The sequence below is a fragment of the Fukomys damarensis genome, unplaced genomic scaffold (genome assembly GCF_012274545.1).
Source record: "Fukomys damarensis isolate Sample0158 unplaced genomic scaffold, DMR_v1.0_HiC HiC_scaffold_34, whole genome shotgun sequence".
Taxonomy (NCBI): domain Eukaryota; kingdom Metazoa; phylum Chordata; class Mammalia; order Rodentia; family Bathyergidae; genus Fukomys; species Fukomys damarensis.
The window spans coordinates 20,833,705-20,850,727 of record NW_022900946.1 but is presented as its reverse complement, the minus strand read 5'-3'; the positions used below and the strand labels follow the sequence as shown (position 1 = coordinate 20,850,727).

Sequence of the window (17,023 nt, the reverse complement as noted above, 5' to 3'; positions counted from 1 at the left end):
ACACCCACACAGTCAAAACCCCTGGCCCCCCCTTTTTTTTTTAATGGCCAAATAAAATTCCACTGTGTGGCTAGACCACGTTTTGTTTATCCACTCAGCCACTGATGGACACGTGGGCTGTTTCCGCCTTCTGGCTATTATGAATAGTGCTGCTGTCCATGGTCTGGTGTGAGTTTCTGTGTGGACATGTGTTTTCATTTCTCTCAGGTGTAAATTCTAGGAGTGGGATGGCTAGGTCATATGGAAACTATGTTTAATTGCTTGATGAGCCGCCGGGCTATTTTCCAGAGAGACTACACCATTTTGCGACCTGATCATCGGGCTGGTTTTGAAAGCTTGTTGTTCGCTCCACTTGAGGGAGCAAACTGAAATGGGGGGGGGGTTCACACATCCACCTGTGTGTTTCCAGCTTCCATGACGATGCCCCCAAGGACTACCGGCAAGTGTCCCTGACCGCTGTGAAGCAGCGATTCGAGGACAAGCGGTACGAAGAACCCAACCAAGAGGAGGTGAGGTGCCTTCTCCTGTGCTGTCACATAGGTGTCTGCCGGGTATGCGGCGTGGGGACTGGGGCTCTTCAGCCTCCCTCACGGCGCTCTTTTCCCTTGCTGACTCTGGCTTCCCCAGGTACTGAGCTACAGCCAGTTGTGTACAGCGTTGGGAGTGAAAGAGAGCCCCGAGCCTGTATCTTTCCCCAGCTCGGGGGAGATCTGCCCCTTCCTCAGCTCTCCCTCTGGGAGGAGAACAAAGCGGTGAGTCCCCCCAGGGCTACCCCATGGCCGTGTAGGGTGGTGCTGCTGGCTTCTGCAGGCAAGGCCTAAATTCCCTCACGGACACCTTCTGTCTGAGCTCCACACAGGGTGAACCTGCACTTGAACCCAGGCAGTCTCCTTGGATGTGTTCTTGAGCTTCACTGCCTTCAGCTCTCTTTTTTCAGAGGTGGCTGCCTCTCTTGCTTTATCCTGGCTCCCTTTTGGGGGAAAATGGTTCTGAGCACAGCTGATCCTGCACTTGGGCTCTGACCTTGCCTGTGTCGTCCTGAGGCACTTTCCTCTATGCACGTTGCTATCGCTCCCGGCACTTGGGTTATAACCTGATTAGCATTCTCATCATTTCCCTCCTTCCCCTGTGTCCTCCCTCTTGGTCTGCATGTACTCCTTTTTACTCCTATCTCTTTCTCTCTCTTGTTTTGTGACAGCCTCACTATGTAGTTCAGATTGGCCTTGGACTTGCTATGTAGCCCAGGCTGAGCTCAAACTCATGGTGATCCTCCTGCCTCAGCCTCCCACTCCCATCTCTCTTATCGCTGCTCTCACTGTATTTCCTGGAATAACCTCCCCTCCCCATATTACCCATGTGAAGAACTCCTGTTGATTCTGCAAGGCCCAGATGAATAGGACCTTCTCTGCTGCTGGCTCTGCCTCTATAACTCCTAGCATTCTCTGTATCCCTAGCTTCCTGAGAGGAGGCACTGGGTAGTTGAGTCATCCCTGTCACATCACAGGGCCAGGCAGGACTACCCCCAGGAGTGTGTGGGGAGTAGGCCCGTGGTCACAGCCCCCTTGAACTACAGGGGAGCTCCAAAGAAGCAGCGGATACAGAAGGAGCCTAAGCCATCCCTATGCACTGCCCCAAAGCATTGCCACTGTGCTGAATGTGAGTGACCTGGGACCACCTGAGAAGGTCACCATTTTTCAACCTACTCTGTTCATGACAATCTGACTATCCACGGATGGAGTCACCCACAGGGAAAGTCCAGACAGACATATATTTGTGCACTGGGAGGTGGAATTCCTGGTCCCTCCCCCACACCCAGTCTGTTAAACTTGCTTCCCAGCAGCCCCCATAGCCTTGTCGGTTGTCTGAAAGGGATCCTCAGGTTATACAGAGGTAACTTTGTCTATTCCCTGAGCTCAGGAAGCAGAAACTCAGCAGGTACGGTGTCTTCTCCTAAGCTCCAGCTTCAGGCCTGACCCCAGGTGGGCAGAAGTGCCCGCACTCCCTGGGGACAGCCCCATCTCTGCCTGCATCTTCTGTAACCAGCACCCTGGAGGATGGCTGGCCCAGGGTCCTGCAGCTGATCGGGCCAGGGTTGACACCTAGACAGGCCCTGCCCTCGAGGTTCACACTGGTTCTAGCCACCTAGCATCCCTGGCTGGCATCTGTCTGGTTTTGGCCCTCAGTGTGGTTCTAGCCTCACTGGCATTCTGTACCCAGCACATCCTTCCAGAGCACACAGGCCAGCAGTGAACAGGTGTTGAAGCTGGTGCATGACTAGAGCTTCCTGGCTTTGCTTATCTCGCAGGAAGCGAGAGAACAGCCTCCAGGAGGACCGAGGCAGCTTTGTCACCACACCTACTGCTGAGCTGTCCAGCCAGGAAGAGACACTGCTGGGCAGCTTCCTAGACTGGAGCCTGGACTGCTGCTCTGGTTACGAGGGTGACCAGGAGAGTGAGGGCGAGAAGGAGGGTGACGGTGAGTGTGTAGCAGAGGGATGTTGCCCTCCACTGAGGGCCTCCTACACTCAGCGGTTGAGGGTTGGTACCATACCCTCACCTAGGAGAGCTTGTTCCATCCCAGAGGTGTGAGTGTAGACCCCCTAGACATGGGCTCAGGGTGGCATAGGGGTTACCCCACAGGGTCGGAGGTTTAGGCACATGTGGGTCTGCTCCAACTGGGTCTGTGTTAGTGGAAGGCCCTCGGGACTGGAAGGGACAGGGACCCTATCTGGGATTCCTGAGTAGAGCTTTCTAGAGGACTGTTGAGATGTACCCCCATAGTATACATAACCCTCCTCCCCACCCCCAATAGGCTGAAGGAGGTCCTGTCCCCAGCATCCTAAAAACCTCTAGCTTGGGCAGACTTTTTAGCCCTTTCCAGTCGCCTAACTTTGTGTCCACTTGGGGGGCTGAGTAAGTTAGCCAGTTGCCCTCAGAGTTTTAGGGTGGCAGCCCTCCTACCTTGAGAGGAGCATGTCACCCACAGTTTTCAACTGAGCGATATAAGGGACTACAGCCAGGTAGGAGATGCTTTATCAGACACAGGATGCTGTAAACTGTCCTGCCTGTGAGCCGAAGTTTGAACTGCCCAGGTCCTGACTGGGCAGAGAGGGTTACACCTCTGATGCTCAGGCTATGGCATGACCTCCCCTATCCCAACATTTCCTACAGTGACAGCTCCCAGTGGTGTCCTCGATGTCACTGTGGTCTACCTAAACCCAGAACAGCACTGCTGCCAGGAATCAAGTGACGAAGAAGCCTGCCCAGAGGACAAGGGACACCAGATGCCAGGCACTCAGACACCTCCAACTCCAGGGCTGAGGCCCCTTCTCTGCAGGAGGAAGCCCAGCAAGGACATCACGACCTCAGGGTACTCCTCTGTCAGTAGCACAAGTCCTACAAGCTCTGTGGATGGCGGCTCAGGGGACCCTTCTCAATCTACCTCAGTGTTGTCCCTGGGCAGCAACCCAAACACACCTCCCTGCCACCATCAGGCCAAGAAGTCATGTTTACAGTGTCGTCCCCCGAACCCCCTAGAGAGTACTCTTCCCCAGCAACAAGTGAAACGGCAAAATCTATCCACTCATAGTGATGAGGACATGAACTTGGGCTTCCTGAAGTTGTGAGTGTGTAGTGTCTGTTGCAGTGATTGTTTACTGAGGAAGGCTGCTCTTCTGCTGAGAGAGCTGGGGGTTTGGCAGGTGGAGGCTGTAGATCTGGGGGCAGTTCCAGGGAGCAGAGGGGTAACTTGTGGGTATCAAGTTTTTCTCTCTAGGAGATTCCTACCTAGACAGGCCCTCAGAATGTCAAATCAGTGTTTAAAACTCAACTCCTCTTTGGAAAACTTAGCCTCTTAGCAGTCATACCATGCCATGTGAAGCCCACCTCTGTACCTCCTGTGTCCCACTGTCTGGAAAATTAAACCCATATTTGTCCTGCTCTTAGCCCCACTGAGCTCCATTCCAGGAGCTGGCAGCTTTCATACAGAGAACACATGTGGCCTAGGTATCCTGGCGCAGCTTGAGTCCCTGGCTGGCATCTGTCTGGTTTTGGCCCTCAGTGGGTGCTCACTGCTGTTCCCCTTAACCACCATGGCCTGAACCAGATATCCACTCCCTTCCAGGCCCTTCCAGGGCCCATGGTGAAGGGCCCTGTGTCCCTACACGTCTGTGTGGGCTGTGCCCTGAACACCAGGTGCAGGGACTATACTTCCTCCCTCTGGAGTGTTTGTGTCCCCGTGATGTCCATGTGAACATTTCTCTTTGCACTAAATTTATGGGCCATTTTCCCCTTTATTTCTAGACTTATTTCTTCCAAGATAAAAACAAAGTTAACATTTAAAATAGAGGCTATTAAAAAACAAGACGAGGGGCTGGGGATTTAGCTCAGTGGTTTCGCTGCTTGCCTTGCAAACACAAGGGCCAGAGTTTGATCCCTAATACCAAAAAAAAAAAGAAAAAAAACCACAAGACATTGCTAACATTATTTAGGCTCAACTGAAAAACGAAAATGTGACTCCATGCTATCCTGGTGCTTTTCTTTTACTTATTTGTTTGGGGTATTTTGTTTTTGTTTCTTTGTTTTTTGCAGTACTGGAATTGAACCCAGGGCCTCCACACTGAGCTATGTCCTCAACTTTTAAAATATTTTATTTTGAGAAAGTCTCACTACGTTGCTCAGACTGGGCTCGAACTTGTGATCCTCCTGTGTCAGCCTCCCAGAGTGTTGGGACTACAAGTATGCACCACCTCAACCGCTAATCTCAGCACTTTTTATGCATAAAGATTTTCCCAGAGGTTAGCCAGAAAAAAAATTCGGGTCATCTGTAATATCTGAGGTGAACAAAAGGCAAAAGAACAGCCAGAGGGTTAGCCTTTGTCTAATCCCAACTGTGGATCTGCTGTGGATTCTATGGGGGGAAAAAAACATTACCTTACCTTCCCTGTCTTGCTGGCCACCAAGACAGCTCTCTGCCTCAAAAGTGACAGGGCTGGGATGTAGCCCAGTGGTAGAGCACTAGCCTATCATGCGTGAACCCCTGGGCTTGTGATACTTAACAGGAAGCAGCCCAAACTGCCTGGGGAGTCTGCTGAAGGCCAACCGCTGACCGCTCTGCTAGGGTACACTCGCGCCTCCTCTCCAGTGTAACAACCACTTGGCCAGGAGTGTCCCCACCCACATGCTTTGGAACCAGAAATACAGAGAAGGGGGGAAATTGACTCGGTGTTCACTTTGCTATGTGCTCATGTGTATGTGGATATCCCCGTGGCAGCTGTCTTTGCTACTGTAAGAATTCGAACCATGGCTGGGGCATGGTGGGGATGAGACCCCAAGTACTGGAAATATAGAATTGTCCTGTCAGCGTTATGCCCCTGGGTGTGTGTGAGCCTGTTCCTACCTCACAGGGGTGTTGTGAGGATTAAATGTAATGACAGTGGTACGTGAGTGATAGCTCCTCACTTCATTGTCTCGACTCTTGGTTGTGGTCCTCCCCCATCAAGATCTCCACCCCAGGTGGACTCGGCCTGCACCTGAAGAAGGAAAGCGTTCCAGGGACACCTGGGAGCACCTGATTCTTCTTTAGGGTCTCCTTGCTGCTCCCGAGTTTGAAGCTTTCCCCTGCGCTCCTACTTTACAGGTGCTACCTGGGTCCCAGCCCCCTTCCCTTTCCCTGCCAGGCACCCTCAGGTCTCTAACCCCTCCACCCTGCCCCCAGCCAAGGTTGGTCATCCAGTTCCCACATGAGATTTCTCGGCCTCCAGGGGTTTTATAATTCATTGTTTATTTCCGTTATCTCAATTCTCCTGGACCTACCGTCCTCACTTATAGCAGCTTTTCTATCCGAAGTCCTGCAGTTGTCCCCTGAGAGGCCTAGGTTTCATTCCGTCGTGGACACAGCCCAGACCTTCCTTAGAAGTAATACTTGCCCACGGCCCCACCTAGAACACTCCTGACACGCTGCTACCCTTCCTGTTGGGTCTGCACATCCCACTTTGAGCCATTTTGCCACGCTCATTGTTCATGTGCGCCTGCTGTGGATCTGAATTTCATGCCTCTCTATCCTTGTGCCTGACACTTTCCTGGATGTCACACCTCGTGCTATTTCCAAAAAATGAATTATTCTTGTCTCTTGTTCCGAATCCCAACGCACATCAGTCTTACCAGTGCAGGGTGGCCCTGGATTCAGCAGGACAGCTCATCCCTCTAGGGTGCCTTCGACAAGGATAGATTAAGACAAGGCTAACGATTAAAGGTGCTTTGCAAGACGAGTGCCAGAGTGATGCCATCACGTATCCGGTAATCCAAACCTGAAGCCTGAGGTCTTCCTTGCTGATGCTTATTCCAGCTCCCTGGCGGGAGTCTGTGGTGGGCGGGGCTGAGTGCTGGCCTCAGGATTGGGTGGCCTACCCGGAAGGGGCAGTCTCCTATGCGGAAGGGGCGAAACTAGCGGCTGCAAAGATCCCGGAGCTGGAGAGGCCGTCATGCTGCGAGGCGACAGTGGCCGTCGGTAAGTTCCGAGCGGTGGGAGGGGACGGGGCGGGAGGGCGCGCAGTTCAAGGCCTGATCCCAGCCTAGCTGCTGAGCCGTCCGTGTATTCCCCCAGGCTGGTAGCTGAGCTTCAGGGCGCACTGGACGCCTGTGCAGAGCGACAGCGACAGCTTGAACGAAGCCTACGCGTTTCCCGGAGGCTGCTGCAGGCCTGGTATGTGGACCCAGGGCCCCCTGGCCAGGCCTCCCTTGTATCCTCGAAATCTTGCGAAGCCTCAGGGATTGGGAGGCTAGGTCCATCCACCCACTTCCGTGATGCTGGATGTCAGTGCCATCCGGGTTACCCTGCAGGCTCGAAAGCTTGTGGGGTTGCTGTAGGATGGGGTCTGTTTGGACCATGGCTGCCCTGTTTTTGCAGGGAACCAGCTGGGACTTCAGCTCTGGAGCCACCTCCTGGGTCAGGAACGAAGGAAGAGGACCCTTCTCCAGGTAAACCACCCGCCTTTTTCAAGCTGCTGCCCTTGGTCTCTTGCGTGCAATATGCTAAGCGACCCATTCTGGGACAATGGGAAGGAACCCCTGCAAAATTCTTGGCTTTCACAGCATGCACACCAAGCCCCCAAGACTTCAAGGAGCTGGAGCTTCTGACCCAGGCACTGGAGAAAGCTGTACAGGTGCGGAAAGGTGTCTCTAAGACTGGGAAAAAAACCAGAATGTCCAGCCTGCAATCTGGGACTGTTGCTGCGTCTCCAGGCACCACTGCCTCTGCTCTGCCCCAGGCCTCAAGTCAGGCTGGCCACTGTTCTTCAAGGACAAGACCCACCAAGGGCATTCATCAGACTGTGGTGCCTGCCAAGGACCACCCAGAGCACAGGCTTCTGTCGGTGAGAGACAGGCCTCATGCCGTGCACATACGAGCTCGAGGGACCAGGCTTGAACCAAGCCACGGGGAACAAATGACCCCATCAGCTTCTCCTCATGCAGCAGAAACCTTCACACTCAAGGAGAAGGGGTAGGTTTCCCTGACACTCACTGGAGAAATTTCTCTTTAACTGCTTAGACCCAGCCAACAGCAGGAGTGTGGAGCTTGGGGTACAGAGAGGGCAGGACATTGAACCGGATGTGCCAGAGCTAGGTACCACATTCTGCTGCTGGCTGAATGGAGCAGATGGCTTGGATGGTAACAGGTTTGACATACTAGAGCCTGACTTGCCCTGTTCCGACCAGCTACTCCTTTACCCACCCAGCTCAGAGGCTCCAGATGGGCTCTGGAGCACTTGGGCTGTATTCATTGTTACTTTGTTTTGTTTTGGTTTTTGAGACAGGGTCTCACTGTGCAGTTCACGCTGGCCTTGAACTGTATAGCCCAGGGTGGCCTTGAACTCACAAGTGATCTTCCTGTCTCAGCCTCCCAAGTGCTGGAATTATAGGCGTGCACCCCCATGCCAAGCTATAGTGTCCTCTCTTCTCTCTGCCAGGGCAGTACTGGGATGGGCCAACTCTCACGCCACTCTAGAAGCCCCTTCCAAGAGTGCTTGTAGTGGCACCTACTTGTAATCCCAGAATTTAGGGCGCCTGAAGCAGAAGGATTGAAAGTTTAGGCCTCGCCTGAGCAACTTATCAATTTAATCAGACCCTGTCTCAAAATAAAATATAAAAAGGGCTGGGGATACAGTTCAGTGCAAAGGCCCTGGGTTCAATCCCCAGGACCACAAAGGGTCAGGGGATGAGACTGAGGAGAGAGTAAAGACCCTCCAATGAGATATGAGCAAGAAACAGGTCTGGCAGTACCTACAGTGAGACAAGGCTACTCTGAACGTTGGCTTCTCTGATAGGACTCTGCTGCAACTGCCCTTGGCTTTCAGGAAGGCGGCTTCCCGGAATTCCTGGTAAGGCTGGGTGGAGACAGAAGGACATAGGGAAAATGTCACCAGCTCAGAGACATACAGGCAAAACTATGTAGTAGGTCCCTTTGTTTCTTTGCTGGCATTGTCATTGTTCAGTCTGTCCAGCTAGGGCTGCAGTTGCCTCAGGTTCAGGGGGCTTTGAGACCCCCAGCTTAACCACTCACAAGCTGTGAGACCTGAACATGACACTTACTGTTCCCAAAGTCCGGTCTGTCTTCCCTCTGGAGACAACAGTAGGCTCAGCTTCACAGAGGTACGGGCCATGGAAGGTTAAGGTGGTGCCTTTCAGGTGTTTGCGCTATGCCTAGTACAGAGCAAACATATAGATCTCTTGCCAGTCACAGTACCTACTCACTGCCAGTTCCTTTACCCTTGAATTTTGTTTTAGTATTCTCCCCCCACCCCATTGGGTCTTATGCATGTTAGACAAGCACCACTGAGCTCCACCCCTGTCCTCTTAGTATTTCCTCACCTGGCTCTGTCCCTTTATCCCCTTGTCATGGTCATTGTCCTTTAAGTTCCCCAGTGCCCCTTGAGGCCCCTGCTGGCATTCAGCTGACCCATGTACCCAGCCTGGGGCCCCTGCTCTGCTCCTCACCTTCCTCCCAGTGCCCAGCCCATCTGACCGGAATGATTGTGCCTCTCTTTGCTTCCTGGGGTGCCCTGGTGTGTATCCCAGCCTGTGGACCCAGCTCAACTCCACACAAACCAGTGACGCCACAGATGCCACCAGTGCTGCCAAAACCCGATTCCTCCAGAAAATGCAGATGGCTGTATCCTTGCTGGGACTATGGGAACCTGGTGGCTCCCTATTCTCAGGAACAGCCCCAGGAGGCTCCTCTGTGGAATGGCCATGGGATTTCTCCAGACCCCATCCTTGGTGGGAGTGTGGGGTCTGGCCATGGAAGAGTTTCCTTGACCCATATCCAGTCAAGCACATCCAGCTCCAGGTTCAGTGCCGTGGAGGTAGAGATGGAGGTCCAGTGCCTGCAGAAAGCCTGTGCACTGCTGAGACTACGAATGGAAGAAGAGCTCTCAGCAGGTTAGCAGCCTAGACTGGAGCCTGGGAAGGGGGTCTGCAAGGCAGATTCCAGGACCAGCTTGGATGCAGCCTGCCTTCCCTGTTGTGTAGCCCCTGTAGACTGGATGCAGGAGTACCGATGCCTGCTCACTCTGGAAGGGCTGCAGGCCATGGTTGAGCAGTGTCTCCATAAGCTTCAGGAACTGCGTGCAGGTGAGGCCCCATCCCTGTACCAAGGTCTGGACCAGAGTCAGGGCACTTTAGCCCCACCCTCCCCTAACCTGGTACACACAGTGTCCTGGGTTGTCACCAATTGTCCTTGGTACCAGCCAGCCATCCTTACCTGGATAGAACAGCCCCCTTACCCTTCTGAAAGACAGATCCTCACCAAACTGAGCAGTTTATTTATTCAGGTATTAAAGGGTAACTGTGAGCAACAGAGCTGGTTTTCTCCTTTGCTGCTGCCCCCCCATACTGGGCATTGAATCCAGGGCCTTTGGCATGCTAGGTAAATACTCTACCACTGAGCTATGTCCCCAACCTGATTTTTTTTCAGCCTTATTTATTTTAATCTGATTGAGGATCTTGCTAAATTGCCTAGGCTGGCCTCAAACCTACAATCCTCCTGCCTCAGTTTTTGGAGAAGCTGGCTTTACAGTTGGGTACCACCATGCCCAGCTCCTTTGCATCTTTAACTGCTTCTAGTTTTAAGAGTGAAGATCTACCATCTGTCAAAAACAAAGTCTAGACTCAAGAAAGTCATAAGCACAGTAAAGAAACCGGGGGTTGGGGGCTGGAGTTTTAGCTCAGTGGCACTGTACCTGCCTCACAAGTGCAAGGTCCTGAGTTCAATCCCCAGTACCAAGGGGTGGGGGGGACAAAGAGACACTCAGGTACCAGGTGTGATGGCACACACCTGTAATCCCAGCACCTAGGAAACTGAAGGGAGGAGGAGGATGGTAAATTTGAAGCTAACCTGGGCTTCTTAGCTCAAGGTCGGCCTGGATTATATAGCAAGGCCCTGTCTGCAAAAACAAAAAAGAAACCTAGGAGGTAAAGGGAGACTCCACAAGGTCTGTCCCAACAACACCAAGCCCAGACTGGCCCACCACACTGCCACACACTAGGCCGTTCTGAAAGCCCAGATTTTCACCCTTTAAAAGGCTAACAAGCTAGATTTGGTGATATACTGCTGTAATCCCAGCCATGCAGAAGGCTGAAAGAGGAAATCAGAAGTTTGAGGCCAGCCTGGGCAGCCTAGCTAGACCTTATACCCAAATAAAGTAAAAAGGAAATAAGTTGGGCATAGTGTTACCTATAATCCCAGCATCCAACCCAGGAGATTGAGGCAAGAGGGCCTCAGGTTCAGAGCCCACTTGGGCTCCATAGTGTAGTGTGTTCAAGACAAGCCTGGACTACCTACAGAGACTGTCTCAAAAAAGAGGGATGTGTAGGTCTGGGGATGTAGCTCAGTGGCACCACACCTACCTGGCAAGCACAAGATCCTGAGTTCAATCCCTGGAACCGGAAATAAAAGGGGGGGAGGATGTGGAGGCGTTGGGAATGTAGCTCAGTGCTCTCTAGGTTCAGTCTCTAGTATATCAAAAGAAAGAGCCAGGTGAGCTAGTGGAGAGGAGCGAGTACCTGGAAAGGCAAGCTTGGGACCATGGGGTGGCAAGCCTCTCAGGGGGATCCCCTCTCATGACCAAAATGGTGTGGGAACCTGGGTGTGGCTGGCTGCCTCCCCATAAGGCTGTGTCCTCTGGTCCTTACAGCTCAGACAGAACAGTTGCCAGGACCTTGTCTCATAGGGAGGCCTCTTCGGGCCTCATTGCCCTGTGGCAGTCGAGTGTGCACTTCCTGGGGTCCCCAGCTCCTTCTCTACTCCAGCACCCAAGAGCTGCAGACCTTGGCGACCCTCAGGCTGCGGGTGGCCATGCTGGAGCAGCAGGTCCACCTGGAAAAGGTACTTGCAGAGCAGAAGGTGAGAGGATGTGCACAGGCCACCTGGGGAGCCAATGCCATGCAAAGGGCTGGCACTAATGCCCCACAAAGGCCCATTCAAGGAAAGGAAACCCTGGGTGAGGTGGTCACTGGGCTCCTCTCCTAGGACCCACTGGGATAACAGTCTTCCCAGCCTGCCTGTGAGCTGGGAAGGTCCCAGATGGATGCATGCCCTGGATGCTCAGTGCCTTAGGAGGAGGGAAGGCTGTACCATGGAAATTTGTCCCAGGACTTCCCACCTGTTGGAGCCTTGGGCTACCAGCTGGAACAGGGCCCATTACAACCATAGCATTACACTTCTCCCAGGTCCTGATGGCTGAACTCCTCCCCATGGTGAGCACCCAGGAGCCACGGGGTCCAGCCTGGCTGGCGCTGTGCCGGGCTGCCCACAGCCTGCTCTGCGAGGGAGGTGAACGCTTCCTTACAATCCTGCAAGAAGACCCTGCTGACTGAGCCTGCAACCCAGGCCTTGGCACCTGGGGCAAGAAAGCCTTTCAGAAGAGTCCCCTCCTCCTGACTGGCGTAAAGTAAACTGAGATTGTGGAGAATTTCCCTGGTTTGGTTGATCCAGGGACCTGTACCTCACTCTGTGTCCAAGGTGGAGTGAGTGGGCTGCCCTGTCTGTTCTCACTATGGCCAAACCTGCTGGTCAGGACTCAGCTTTCTGCCTTCCTGGGGCCCAGATGCCTAGGGTGGGGGACCCTTTTTCTGTCTCTATTTTCTCACTGTAGATCTAAGAGCTACTATACTAAAATTACTACTTGAGGAATTATATCTATCTAAATCATACCAAAGTAGAATTTGATAGAGAATCCTTTATAGTTTTTATTTCTTTTTGCTTTTTTGAGACAAGGGTTTCGCTATGTAGTTGAGACTGACCTGGAACTCACTGTGTAGCCCAGGCTGGTCTCGAACTCACAGCAATCCTCCTGCCTCAGCCTCCCAAGTGCTGGTATTACAGGCCTGCACCACCACTCCCGGCAGTTTTTATTTCTTTATAGTCTTATTAATCAAGAATGTGTCAAGTTGGACATGCCACATACCTGTAATCCTAGCACCTAGGAGATGAGGCAGTCCCAAGGCCAACCTAGACTACACAGTGAGACCCTGTCTTAAAAGAAAAAATATTGTATGAAGTAAATTTATCAGGAATATGAATCTCTTTTCATAAGGGAAGGGGCAAGGATACTTGACGTGGGCATTTGCTTCGGCATATCTGAAGCCCCCTCTTCTAAGTGCCTCGTTCTTTCCCTACTGACTCCTCATGCCTTGTGCCTAGCGCCTCCTGACACCAGTTCTGTGGCAGATAACGTGGCTGCCCACTGAAGCCTCTTTCAGCGGAAATGCCATTTGCCCCTCCCACTCCACTGTCACCTCCTCTGAGACTTCCCCATCCGCTGTGAAAGGAATCACCACCAGCCCTGGAAGGCAATAAAGAGCAGGAGTCAGGGTTGCAGCCCCAGGCTTGGATTTACATCATGTCTTGTTTCTTACTGTGAGACTTTCAGCAAGATTCTTAAGGACTCTGAGCCTTAATTCCCAGGTTTGTCCCCTCCACCATCACAGAGGGAAGTGGCTGTTACCCTATGGGACTGGCGTGTGTTAGTGGCGTAATGCATCTATAGCATTGGGCTGAGTTGTGTGTTAGCCTATGGCTGGGGTGCTTAGGGTTCTTTACATGAATCTTCATTGAGCCCCAACTGCGTAGGCATTCTCTGGAGCTGGGGCACTGGCCCCGTGTGTGGACAGCTATGGAGCCTCACAGGCCAGCCAGAAAGTATCATCTGACAGAGGGCCCCGGGTTTGAGGTTTGGTAGGAAGCAGATGACAGTGCAAAGTAGAAAATGAACTACACTGGGCCTCATCCTGCAACTGTAAAATAATTGGTAAGGGTTCCTTCTTGGGGGGGGGGGGATGAAGGGTTCCTCCTGCAGCAAATTCCAAGGAATGGTGATCCAAGAAAGGACAGTCTGTGACCTTCCCCATCCTTGTAGTCTGGCACCCAGCACCCCATACCACTTATACCTTGCTGTGACCATTAGCCAGCCATCCCTCCTGGCAACTCCATTACTCCCTACAGAATTTATGCACTGGAGGACCCCATAATTCCCAGATTGAACAATTACTATACCGTGTCGGTTTCCCCAGCAGTGTGAGGGGGTGTTTGTGAGTAGTCCCCAAGTAGGATTCAGCACAAGTAAGGGTTTCCCAACAAAGCTGGAGGTGGCTGCAGCTCTCCCTGGCATCCTGGGTGGCGTCATCCAGTCCAAAGCCAATCAGCTCGGACGTGATTAGCCCAGACGCCAGCCAGGGCTGCAATGAAGGGCCACATTCCACCCCACCCTTTCAGGGCTGCCCCACTAGGCCCTGTGTCCCCAGACCCTCCCGTGGCACTGCACACTCTACCCTTGGCCATCAGCAGTGTGGGGCACTCCTGGCCTCTCTGCATGTTGCCCTTCGGCGCCCTAGACTTACTGGCCAGTGCTGCTGCCACGGCTATCACCTTTACACTGCACGGACCTCGCCCAAGACGCGGCGCTGGCGGCGCTGGGCATGGGTCTCAGATTCCTAGCCGCCTCCTTCCTGTGCTGGTGCGCACAGCAGCTGCAGCAGAAGGCTGGGTGAAACGGGCCCCTGGAGCAGAGGATGCCCTGAGCTCGGGTGCCTGGCTGTGTCCTCTACTGCACATGCAAGTTGCAGGAGCCCATTCCCTAAAACACAGCTTTCCCAAGCCCTAGGAGGTCCTGGCAGAGGGGCTAAGGGGCCTGTTCCCTGCACTGCCTGCTCATATTCTCCCTTCACTCAGAACTGCCTTTCAGCGTTTCTCTTGGCACGCAGAGCGGGTTGCCACCCCAAAGTAGACCAGGCTGAGAGCAGGGCAGGCGGGAGCCTATGCGAATAGGAGCCTCCAAGCTCAGGTCCCCACCTGGTTTGGGGTGCAGGCTGACAAACATGGGTCGGCTGTGACCGCTGTGCACTGGGGCAAGGACTGTTCACCTTCTGCACTGGGGCCCTCGTGGCATAATAGGCGCTCAATAAATGCACAAGAAGAGGACAAGTGGCTTACAAGAGTTGGGGGGGGTGGAGGGGACAATAAACCCTGGTGGCTTGGGCCCAGAGTTACCTAGTCAATAGCCCTCTATATATTCTAAGATTTCCCCACTGCTTGTACCCCTAAGCCAGCGGCTGTCACTCTGAGTCTGAGGAGTCGCAGGTGAGGGAAAAGGAGGAAAGCAGAGACTGAAAAGGTGGGTGGCATAAGAGGGACTGGGACAGGTGGCTGTCTCCACCAGAAGCAATGGGCCTCACCCATGGGCTATGGGGAAAGGTTCAACTCCCATCACACTGAGAGAGGCATCCCTGAGAACCCTGAACAGAGTATGAGCAGAGAGGAAATGTACGGAGGGGAATTTGCAGCCCCAAAGAGCTGGTGACAAGGTGGCCCTGTGGGCCCTGGCGTCCTCTGTTCCCTGCTAACTTGATCACCACCGAACTCCAGGCACCTACTTTACCCACACCAGAAACCATCAGATGTTCTGTAGACCCCAGCTCACAGCAATGCTGGGCTGAAGACAAAGCTGGCTCTGGGAACTCTGACAGTGGCTCTGAAGTCCAGGGACAGCCTGGCTTTCCTGGGAGGACTGTTGAGCTCAGTGACAGGTCTGGGCCTTTCCACTGCTCCCAAATGATGGACCTCAGCCCCTATGTGCCCACCATGGATCCTTATATCTTTTATTTTTTTTTTTTTTTTTTTTTTTTTTTGTACCACGATTGAACTCGGGTCCTTGCGCTTGCAAGGCAGGCCACCAAACCGCTGAGCTGAATTCCCAGCCCGAGGGATCCTTATATCTTATATGGGGTTTGGGGATAGAGGTCTGGAAGGAAGAGGATGACTGGAATGGTACTGATTTTGAATGTGACCTTTCCCAGAGGAGAGTATAAACCCACAACAGCTTATTGTTTGTTTGTTTTGTCAGGGTTTTGCCTGGTAATTCAGGCTGGTCTTGAACTCACTGTGTAGCCCAGGCTGGCCTCAAACTCACAGCAGTTCTCCTACCTCAGCTTTTTGAGTGCTAGGATTACAGATGTATGCCACCATGCATGACTACACAAGTTTATGGTAAGGGACACATTTTCACTCATTTTATTGGGAAATGGAAGAGCAGTTGTGGCTACTAAACATGAACAAACTGGCCAGTAGCCCCACTAGAACTCCAGGCTCATTCCCATCCCCATCTTTGCATGTGTAGATGTCAGGCCCAAGAAAGTGCTAGGGTTAGGGGAGTCAATTTGTCCAAGAGGCAAGCTGGGAGCCCAGCACCCTACCAGGCCTTCCTACTTCCTCTGCCCCTTTGGCTTGCCCTGGAAGGCTCCAGTGTCCTCTTTTCTTCTTCAAATAGCACAACACTTCTGATTCTCTTCCTCTTTCTGTTGGTCTTTATAGCAACTCTGGCCTGGCCTAGGTTGGCAACTGTGCCTATGGAGCCATGCCTGTGTGGCCTCCTTCACTGGCTAACTGCAAGGCCTGGCCTGGAGTCAGCCTTCCTTCCAAAATTGTGGGAATTCATGCATCATGTCTGCTCTGGAGGTGTGAGGTATAGAGGGGGTTCCCTCCCCCCTCTACATAGAGCCAGCTCTCAACACTTCTTGAGACATTTGTCTCCTCTGACAAGGACGTAAAGGTGGCAGGGAAGGGAGTTTCTCTGCCCAGAATGATCCCTGGTACCTGTCGGCAAAACCACTCAGCTTGGTTTCTGCCTGTGTCCCTGCCCAGTCCCTCCACATGGGTCATACCTCACCTTCTACCCTTCCACAGAGGCCCTCAAGAGCTGACCAAACTCTAAACCCCAAGAAGCCACCTAGTAGGCGTTTCGCCCTCCCAGAGCACTCATTTCCTGTCAGCTCCCACTTCTGGGCCCATAATGATGAGAAAATCAGACATTCTGAAATTTAGGGATGCTTTGACACAAAAATTTGGCTTTATCCAGCTGAGCTCAGATCAGCCCTAGTGGATGCCCTAGGGGATTTCCTAGTTTGGATCTGATTTCTACATGTGCTAATCAGATCCTTCAAGCAGCTCCACAGAGCAAGCTGAACCACATTTAATGGGGAAACTAAGGAACCCAAGCTACATAGCCAGAAATTGGTGCAGTTTGGGTTCAAAATCAGACCTGACCCAAACCCTAGATTCTTTCTAGGACAGCAGACTGCAGTTTTGGGGACAAGACCTTAGTCTTACTAGCCCTACTTAGCTTCCCCACCCATGGGACACCCAGAGCTCAACAGTCAGACCTAAGCCCCTCCCTGTGTGATTGGCCTCAGTGAAGCAGTGGCCCAGAGCCCCAGCGCACCACTGTCACACAACCTCAAAAGCAGCCAAGGCCTGGGACCCTGCTGGGTGGTCCCCTATGGGCTGCAGGGCTGCCCCCTCCAGACCCTCCGCCAACGCATTCCACGATCCCAGGCCCCTCCCCCGGCTCAAGGGCCTCGCAGCCCCCTCCCCCGCTGGCCCAGCCTATGTCTGAATCTGCTTCTGATTCCCGCTGTGCAGACGAGGACCCCTCCCCTTCCCTCCCTCCCTCCCTTCTTCCCGGCGGGAGCAG

At 53.1% G+C, this 17,023-nt stretch overlaps 2 protein-coding genes across 4 annotated transcripts in view; both read left to right on the top strand.

Annotated features, from left to right (window-relative positions):
* The window catches only part of Ccnf (cyclin F), a 22,631-nt gene extending 18,037 nt beyond the window's left edge, over positions 1-4,594 (top strand). Inside the window, exons 14-17 of the mRNA XM_019204441.2 lie at positions 410-509; positions 628-752; positions 2,306-2,475; positions 3,171-4,594. Of these exons, the coding sequence (XP_019059986.1) occupies positions 410-509; positions 628-752; positions 2,306-2,475; positions 3,171-3,625 (850 nt within the window). The 3' untranslated portion in view covers positions 3,626-4,594. The remainder of the gene's footprint in view (positions 1-409; positions 510-627; positions 753-2,305; positions 2,476-3,170) is intronic.
* A 1,841-nt stretch (positions 4,595-6,435) lies between these two features.
* Positions 6,436-11,928, top strand: Tedc2 (tubulin epsilon and delta complex 2). Of its 3 annotated transcripts, none has more exons than XM_010603529.2 (10): positions 6,436-6,507; positions 6,604-6,702; positions 6,907-6,977; positions 7,092-7,500; positions 8,324-8,377; positions 9,075-9,168; positions 9,326-9,437; positions 9,528-9,629; positions 11,192-11,382; positions 11,727-11,928. In XM_010603529.2, exons 1-10 carry the CDS (start codon positions 6,482-6,484, stop codon positions 11,871-11,873), a joined length of 1,305 nt encoding a protein of 434 aa, XP_010601831.1. In that variant the 5' UTR covers positions 6,436-6,481; the 3' UTR covers positions 11,874-11,928. The 3 variants fall into 3 exon arrangements, with proteins under 3 accessions (XP_010601831.1, XP_010601830.1, XP_010601832.1); XM_010603528.2 differs by having other exon boundaries at positions 9,507-9,629; XM_010603530.2 differs by lacking the exon at positions 8,324-8,377 and having other exon boundaries at positions 9,507-9,629.
* The last annotated feature ends 5,095 nt before the right edge of the window (positions 11,929-17,023 follow it).